General features: G+C 56.3%; 1 protein-coding gene across 4 annotated transcripts; it reads left to right on the top strand.

Annotated features, from left to right (window-relative positions):
• C9H15orf39 (chromosome 9 C15orf39 homolog) lies at positions 2,404-8,714 on the top strand. Of its 4 annotated transcripts, none has more exons than XR_002442002.1 (4): positions 2,404-2,550; positions 4,288-6,943; positions 7,677-7,902; positions 8,132-8,714. XR_002442002.1 is itself a non-coding variant. In XM_021407857.1 (4 exons), exons 2-3 carry the CDS (start codon positions 4,333-4,335, stop codon positions 7,900-7,902), a joined length of 2,637 nt encoding a protein of 878 aa, XP_021263532.1. In that variant the 5' UTR covers positions 2,404-2,550; positions 4,288-4,332; the 3' UTR covers positions 8,132-8,714. The 4 variants fall into 4 exon arrangements, 1 of the variants encoding a protein (XP_021263532.1); XM_021407857.1 differs by having other exon boundaries at positions 7,877-7,902; XR_002442004.1 differs by lacking the exon at positions 2,404-2,550 and adding an exon at positions 2,575-3,114.

The raw sequence follows: 8,984 nt of genomic DNA, 5'->3' as shown, positions 1-8,984 counted from the left end.
GAGCCATGGGACTGGGACTCCCCGGCCTGATCCATTTCTCCAGGGCCAGAAAGTGGCCATAAAACCAAGGCCATGAAGCATCCTCATGTCTTGGGAAGGGCATGTGGCTGTGGGTGCCACTAGGCTCAGCCCCCAAGATGCGCAGAGATGCTGGCTGGAAGTCAATGGGGTTTTCCAGCAGGGAATGCCACCTCATCTTGCATCTGCTGGGAATTTTCCATGGAGCTTCGTGGCGTGGAAACACACCCAGGCATGGAAAAAGCCCAGGAGGAAAGAAAGAAGACAGGAAGTTACTTGGCCAAGAGGGCTTGGCGGGGTCCCAAGGCGAAGAATGGCGTTGGGTTCATACACAGCTCCTGCAGCACTGTACACGGGCCGGGACCCCAAACTTGTTCTTTTACCCTATGTTTAATGATGATCTGTTTAATACACCCTCCATTCGATCTCCATCTCAAGAGGCACTGGGACAGCAAGGAGGGGGAAGGTACTGGCTCCTGTGCAAAAGGGGGTGGAGTAGGATGGAAAAAGACAAAGAGGATTGGTAGGAGTCCAGAGAAGATAAATAAGGGATGGTTACTTCCTGCTATGCAAGACCAAGGGCAGACAGCTCTGGGGAGGCTTCCTATATTCTCCCCCACTGGCTTTTCCTTCATGGAGGGGTCTTGATTCTGGAACGAGACCACCAAAATTCTCCTTGCTATGGGAAAAAGTAGCGTCGGGAAAACATAACCTAATGTGGTGACATGTTGTGTCTCTTGGGGAGCGACAACCCCTTCACTGTTGCTGGGGGGATATCTCATTATCTGCGGTTAATTATTGAGAGATAATGAGTCCTGCATCTATAACGATGCTTTACTGGGTCCTGTTTGCTTTCCTGGGGGAGGAAGCGTGAGTGCAAAGAGAGAAGCTCAGTGCCATGGGGTGCCTCATCCAGAGGTGCTCCCCACGAGCGGTGCCCCAAACCCACCAACATCAGTCCTCCAGGACCTCCCCATCCCCAAAATAATGGGGCCCTCAGGGGCTCATTGAGGGCTCCAGGTCCTTGGGGAGGGGGAAGCACTCCCTGGAGGGGAGCGGTCCCCCTCCCTGCCTTGCATGATGCAACCCCAGCATCCTCCATGGGAAATGTGCAGAGTGTGAATTAAGAACAGCTGCATGGCTCTCCGGCTCCAATTAGCCCGATAATTAGAGCTTCAATGAGGACACCCCTACCTCTAGGGGTGTCTCCAAGGGGAGAGCTGCTAACAAGGCTGGGAGCTCCAGGATGGGGTCACCACCAGCAGCGGGGTGGGATGGGGTGGACAGGGCCATCCCAGAGGGAGAATCTGAAAATCTGGGGTTTGTTTCAGTTTCAGGCAGAGCAGCAACGGGAGAAATTGTCCCAGAATCTCTGGGAGGAAACAAAGCCCCCAAAGCATGGTCCTCTGCATCACCATCCCAGCACCATTTGGCCATGCCCTGCATTGCCAGGAGCATCAGAGCATCACCACCCAGAGACCACTTCCTCCCAAATCACATGTCTTTATAATAATAATAATATATATGTATATATATTTACTAAAAAGCTATTTAAAAAAGGCACATCAAGGAAAATGTGGGACTCTGAGCTATTTCAGGAGGGACGTTATATGGGAGTAATGTGTTTGAGAAGTCATCGTAGAAAGAATACCCCCTGGAAATTAGAGGTGCACTAAGAGCCTCTTGCCACACATCACGACATTTAGATGTCTTTGAAGGAGGAAAATGGTTTTAGAGAGATTACAGGGGAAGAAAAATAGACTTAGCGGAGCGAGAGCTGCTGAGAAACCTGGGCGTAATAATGAGAGATGTGGGTAAGATTGAGTTGGACTAGATGCTCTCAGAGGTCTGTTCTGACCGTAACGATTCCATGGTTCTGTGATTCAGCAGGCTGGCGTTCAGGCAGAGGGTGCCCCCCCCTGCAATAAACTGCTCCCAAGAGAAGTTCTCTTCAGCTCTTAAAACTTCCCCATTGAACTCGGAGTGAAAAGGAGAGTTAGGGCGAGGAAGAGCGTTCCTGGCACAGCGCTCGGCTTAAAGGGGTTATCTGCCCCATCAACAGCCAGCTGCCCTTCTGTCCAGAGTGGCCAAGCCCCACCACCGATGACTTTTTTACCACCGTAAATCCAAATCATGAGCTTTGCTCTCCCGTTTCCCAACAGCTGGCCGAGTTCCACCGCATCTCCTACGAATGAAAAGCGGCTCGAGGGTGAAACCACGGCCCGGAGCCCAGAGCACAACGCCTGGCCGTGAGCCCTCGGCCACCGACATCCCCGATGGGGCTCTGGCACCGGGGGTGGCAGAGCCCCGACGCGCTCAGCGCACGTGTGGCGGGGCCGTCCCCTCCTCCCCCCTCCTCCGGCCGCCCCACTGCCACCTCCTCCTCCTCCTCCTCCTCCTCCTCCTCCTCCTCCCACTTCCTCCGCACAATGCGAGCAGCAGAGCGGGGCAGCAGCACGGTGCCGGCCCCCCCCGGCCGCCCCCTCCCCGGCGCGGCCCCGTAAGATGCTCCGGGAGAGGCGGCTCCGCCAGGTGAGTGCGGGACAGCGCTCGGCACTTCGGCCCCGAGCCCCCTTTCCCCCTCGGTTGCCGTGGGGCAGCTCTCGGTTATGGGATCCGGGCTTGAGTTGCAGGGTTTTACCCATTTATGGCCAATGTCGAGCGTGCGGTTGCTGCACAGCGCCGGTGGGCTTGCATTTCATTTCTTTCCCTTCTAAAATATTGCTTCGGTGGGCTCCAAGTGCGGCGTTTTGCCATCTGCGTGCAACGCCGCTGGGAGCGAGATCTGCAAAAGCTGCAAAGTGAAACTCCCGATGGGTTCTACCAGCGGACAGGCTCCAGTTGGGACCGGTGGCCAATGGTCGCGCCCGCACCCGGCGGAGATATCGGGGAGGTGACCACCTCGGCAGCACCCAAGGGCCCCGCGCCGGGTCACCTCTGCCACCTTTGGGGACAGCGGGATGGGACACGTGGCCGCAGCGGAGCTGGAGGGCTCCCATGTCCTCTTTGCTGTAGGGTGAAATGAAGGTGGTGGTGGTGGGGTCACCGTCCCCGGAGGTGCTCCAGAACCGTGGAGATGTGGCACCGACGGACACGGTCAGCGGGCACGGTGCGGTGGGTTGGGGTTGGACCGGATGATCTCAGTGGTCTTTTCCAACCTTCATGATTCTACGATGTTTCCCCGGTGCTGGGAGGGAGGATTTAGGGATGGATTTGGGACTGGGGGGGGATGCGAGCGTTGGCGTCGCCCTACGTGAAGTGGTTGCACGGTGTTTTTTTGTAGAGGAGTGCGTTTCGGGGAAAGGGGAAAAGGAAGCGCAGAAGTTGGGTGAATCGTGATATTTGAGCACAGTGTCCAGCCCAAACAGTAGGGAAAAGGGGAAAGCCCTGTCCCTCACTTCCCGTGGAGGTGGCACCTTCTGCTCCATCTTCTCCTGCTGGATGTGCCTTGGGATGCAGCCCCCCGCCCTGTGGGCTCCTGCTGCCTTTCTGTATTTCTTCTCCCCCAAGTCTCTCGTCCCAAATGTCCCTGCGGAGGGACCTGCAGCAGCACTAAGGGACGTGAGCGGGGAAACGCGTTCCCTCACCGGCCCCATCCGTAGGTCCAAGCCTGCTGCACAGCAAAGCCACCGAGCTCGGGTCCCCTTATCTACCCCAGCAAGCCTGCCCCGCTATCGGAGCCATTTCCCCTTCTGCGGACAGGGCTTTTATCTTATCTCCACGCTCTCTTCCTCCATTTCCTTCTCTGTTTCTCTGCTGATTCTTGCCACAAAAAGAAAAAAAAAGTAAAAAGGGGGGGGTGGAGAAGAGGCGAGATCTCACCACACTGAACCCATCCATGGGCCTGGAGGTTGCTGGGGAGGTGCTAAGTGAAACTGGCCCATGCTTGGGGGATGGCAAGGGATGCTTGGGGGGGTTTGGATGGTGCCCTTGGGTGCACGGAGGGATGCTCAAGGCATCTCGGTGGGATGCCTAGGAGATGGTGGGGGATGCCCACTGATGTTCCTGGGTGTACGGAGGGATGCATGGAGGGATGCTCAAGGCATCTTGGTGGGATGCCCAGGAGGTGCTGGATGTGCTGGGCTGATGATGAGGAAGGCCGGGCAATGATGCAATGGTCTGCCAGCTCCACCTGCTGGCACGCAGCGCCTGGTGCTGCAGGTCCCACCCCGAACCACAAGACACCATACAGCCCGAATAACTTCAGAAAACAGAGAGACGAGTGCACCCTGCTGTGTCTGACCTGTTTTCTCCTTTTTCCCCACCCAGGAAGGCCAGCTGACCTCTCCCACTGCACACCCCGGTGGAGTATAGATGGCCTCAAAACGTCTCTCGGAGCCTCTGGATGCCGTCCTTTTTCACAAGCTACCTCGGCTGGAGGCCGAGCCCAGCCCGGGCATCCCCTCCATGCTCTGCAAACCCAACCCTGTGCCCACAGCCGGACCTGAAACCCACCTCGGCTACAAGGGCTCCTACTTCTCCTGCCCACAGGCGGACGGACAGCTCCTGCACTGCCTGCTCCGCCGGCCCCACAGCCCCACGGGCAGGCCAGGTGCTGAGCAGGGCAAGAATCATCCCATGTGGGACCCGCTGGTGGCACAAGACAAGTGGCCCGGCCACCAGGGCCAACCCTTCCCACTGAAGAAGCCACCTGCTGTCCCCAAGCCCGTGTACGCAGCCCCAATTTGCTTCACACCTCTGGGCTCCCGGGGAGGTGACACCCTGCAGAGGGGGCCAGGGGCCGTGCCTGCTGTGCCCCCACCCTCCCCTGTCACCCTTTCTCCCTATTACACTGCCTTTGAGAAATACCACGGTCCCCCTGCTGTGCATGACCAGGGGAAGGCACCCGAAATCCCCACCTGCATCCTGGACCCCTGGATGAAGGCACACAGGGAGCATCCCTCCGCCTGCTACCCGCAGCCCCCCTACCCACAGCCTCCGGGCTCCTTCTCCTACAAAGCTTTCGGCTTCGTGGTGAATGGGAAATCTCCCCCTTTTCCCAGCACTTACCTTAAGCCCCCAACCCCCCGGAGCCACTATCCCGGCCCCTCGGATAGCTTCGTGTCGAGGCCGGCTGCACCGGGCTCGCTGCCCACGCTGAAAGCAATGGGACCAAGGGATCCTGAGCCTCAACCTCTGCCTCCAGCCGGGTACCTGCATCCAAATCCCGGATTCGCCTTCAGCCCCATGGACGCAGCTTTATTCACGGAGCATCACAGTGATGGGCGAATGGCAGCGCTGGAAGCCCACAGAGGGAGGGCGGTGGCGAGGCACAGCAGCGCCTTCCACCCCATCCACACCCCACAGAAGACGCCTGATGGGCTGCTGGGGCCATTTCCCAAAGCAGAAGCTGGCTACAGTCTGGATAAGGCGATGACGGCCACCCCTGTCCCCTGCCAGCAGCAGGCGGTCAAAGGTGGGGTTGGGGATGCCACCAAGGAGCACTTCACCCCTTGTGGGGCCATCTGTCCCCAGGAGAGGCTGAGGGACCGACAGAGAGGTGACGTGTCCCCCCCTTCCCCGCCGATGCCGGTGATCAACAAGGTCTTCAGCCTGGCACCTTACCGGGAGTACCTGGAGGGGACCGAAGTCTCCGCCGATGTCCCCAGGGAGCACCCACGAGGGGACACACCACCCCAAAACGCAGGCAGCCATCAGGAGCCTGCTGGCATCAAGATGACACCCAGCCCGCTGCATGGCAAAGGGGAAAGCTGTCACCGAAAGGTCCCCGAGGGCCCCAAGGCAAAGCCCATGTCCTCAGAGCCACTAGCAAGCAGTCACCCGGGGCGTCAGGACAGCGAGGGGGAACCAACCCCTGGTGACGTGGCACTGGACCTGAGCTTGAAGAAGAGCCTGGTGACAACGGGGAGCACCCACACAGAGGGGATGTTGGACCCAGGAGAGAAAGAGGGGTCACTGGGCCAGGTGGAGGTGGGTGAGGACACCAATGTGCCACCGCAGCTGGTGGAGGCGGGTGGGGACACCAAACTCCCGGTGCCACCCAACCAATTGGAGGTGGGTGAGGACACCAAAGCCCAGGTACGACCCAACCAAGTGGAGGTAGGTGAGGACACCAAAGCCCAGGTGCCACTGCAGCTGGTGGAGGTCAGCTCGAGGGACAGGAGCCACTTCCAGAGCTCGGCTGCCTTCATGTTCAAGAAATACAAGATCCTGAAGTCCTGGGGACCTCCCTGCGCCCCCCAGCCCAGCTCCCCACCGCATGCATGGCAGGGGTCCCCCAGCACCTCCGTCCCACAGGAGCCTTGCCACAACCCAAAGCCTGAAGACGTGTCACCAGCGCTTCCCCAAGACCCCCTGCCCACCCCCTGCCATGTCCCAGCACAGCCATGCTTAGCCAACCAGGGTTTCTCTGCCTTGCACATGTCCCTGTGCCACATCATCTCATGCTCGGTGTCCACATCCTCCCCGGAGCTGCTGCGGGACTGGCTGAGGAGGACAGAGCCGGGAGACGCGCTGGCAGAGACACCCAAATCCCTTCCTAAACCCAAAAATGGCTCCAAACTCCCTGAGCCTCAGAAGCCCCCGAAAGGCAAGGAGATCTGGCTGGCATTCCGGAATGCGGCCGCGCTCCTCAGCAAGCTCCTGGCTCAGCTGGAGGCCTTCACCTTCACCCGCAAGTGCCCTTTTCCCTATGTGTTGCGGGCAGGTGCCATCTTCATCCCCATCCATGTGGTGAAGGAGAAGCTCTTCCCCGAGCTCCCCGGGGCCTCTGTGGACCAGGTGCTGCAGAAGCACAAGGTGGAGCTGCGGCCCACCACGCTCTCTGAAGAGAAGCTTCTGAGGGAGCTGGAGCTCAAGGGCTGCACCTCGCGCATGCTGAAGCTCCTGGCTCTCAAGCAGCTCCCTGAAATCTACCCAGACCTGCTGAACCTCCTGTGGCACCACTCCATTCAGCAACAGCTCGGTAGGTAGCAGGGTGATCCCCATCCCTACCCCAAGGGGCTTGGAGAAAGATATCCCACTAAAACCCAAGGGTTCCCAACTAAAACCCAACGATTCCCCATTAAAACCCAAGGTTTCCCTACTAAAACCCAAGGATTTCCCATTAAAACCCAAGGTTTCACCACTAAAACCCTAGTATTTCTCATTAAAAACCCAAGGGCTCTCTGCTAAAACCCAAGGATTTCCCATTAAAACCCAAGGTTTCCCTACTAAAACCCAAGGATTTCCCATTAAAACCCAAGGTTTCACCACTAAAACCCAAGTATTTCTCATTAAAACCCAAGGGCTCTCTGCTAAAACCCAAGGATTTCCCATTAAAACCCAAGGTTTCCCTACTAGAACCCAAGGATTTCCCATTAAAGCCCAAGGGTTCCCTGCTGAAACCCAAGGGTTCCCCACTTAAAACCACAAACACTGTCACTAAAACCTAAGGATGCTCCCACCAAAAATCAAGGACACCCACACTTAAAACCTCAAGGATTCTTCACTAAAACTCCAAACAGGCCCCTACTAAAACCATCAATCCACCATCAAAAACCAAGGATGCCCCTACTAAAATACAAGGATGCCCAAAGATTCCCCACTAAAACCCAAGGATGCCCCACCAAAAGCATCCTGCATGGGGACTCAGTTGTGATGAAGTTAATGGAGACCCCCACTGCTCCCCATTAACTTTGCAAGTGCTTGACCACCAGATTTCCCCAAACTGGCCTCCACGTGTCACGGACCCTACAAAACACAGCTTCAAAGCCTCTCCTGAGAAACCCCAAAGCTTCTCCCAAGAAAACCCAGCTCCTTCCTCCGGGCAGGCTCTCAGGAATGGGACAGTCCCACCCTGCCCTCGTGTCCCTATTGCTGCAACTGGAGGGATCACCGACAACTTTGTGTCTTACAGGGTCAAGGTCGGAGGTTGGCCAGTAGGTGAGTTCTCTTTTATTGTGTGCATTTATTGATGTTTCTACGTAGTTATACCCATATTGTGCTTGGCGTGGGGTTTTGTGCCTGGGAGGATGCAGGGATGGGGAGGTGACAACGCCGACGTCCCCAGTTTTGTGCAATCCGCTGCCTTCCCATTACAGTTTTTTTTTTTTGTCCTTTATTTTCATTTTTATCTCTTCAGTGCTAATTTATACTTGTCTTTTTTATTCAGAAATTTGACTTCGTCCATCGACCGTGCTGGACCACAGCACAGGGAGCGATGGTGTCGGGGCGAGAGCTTTGGTCCTGGCTGGGAAGGGGCTGCAAGGAAGATCTGAAGGACAATTAATAACAAAAACCCTCCCAAATGCTGCAGCCACCTGGGGAACATGCCCAGGACAGACAGACAGACAGACAGACAGACTGCCTTCCCCCCGCCTCGTGTTGTCACCTTACAACTCCGCGCTCAGGTGTTGCTAGCAGAGGAGGAACAAGTTCAGATGAGGATTACGTTGTTATTTTTTCACTACAGGAGTATTTATTTTAAACTAAGAAAATGGAGAAAAAGGAAAAAAAAAAAAAAAACCCAAACCCATACCCGTGATTTTTCTTAGCCAAATAGGGTCTCTCTCTGCATGGGGAGGCTGCTGCTGTAAAGGGATTTGGAAAGCAGTGTTTGTTGATAAGCCTGGCATGTGGTTTTATATACCAATACACCTGTGCAGGGAAGGACGTTACATTGCCTTATTTAATGTTTTGTAAGACTGTGGGTTTCCAGAAGCACCTCACCTCATTAAAGGGCTCATTTTCCAACACCATGCTTCAGCCTCTGCTCACTAACAACAGACCCTTCCTTAGGATAAAAAACACTTGGGCAGCCTCCAAAACCCATGACTCAATAGGGGCTGGACCCAAATACTTTAATAGGATGCTCACCTGGGGATGTGCTGATGGGCTCCTGTGCTAATTGGAGCCAGCTGGAGCCAAAGGCAACTGAAATGGGATAAAAGCAGAGGGCTTGGGTGGGTGGTGTGTTGTTTTCTCTTCTTGTCAGGTGGGTTGGGGTTGGGGTTGGGGTTGGGGTT

This window comes from Numida meleagris, chromosome 9, assembly GCF_002078875.1.
Source record: "Numida meleagris isolate 19003 breed g44 Domestic line chromosome 9, NumMel1.0, whole genome shotgun sequence".
In the NCBI taxonomy this organism is placed as follows: domain Eukaryota; kingdom Metazoa; phylum Chordata; class Aves; order Galliformes; family Numididae; genus Numida; species Numida meleagris.
The sequence above is the reverse complement of the archived record's forward strand: the minus strand, read 5'-3'. Positions and strand labels throughout refer to the sequence as shown.

What these genes read in the sequence shown, in the direction of transcription:
- C9H15orf39 (XM_021407857.1), top strand. Translation starts at nt 4,333, where the DNA reads ATGGCCTCAAAACGTCTCTCGGAGCCTCTGGATGCCGTCCTTTTTCAC. An exon ending in CTCCATTCAGCAACAGCTCG is followed by an intron (nt 6,944 to 7,876) that starts GTAGGTAGCAGG and finishes TGTGTCTTACAG; the next exon opens with GGTCAAGGTCGGAGGTTGGC.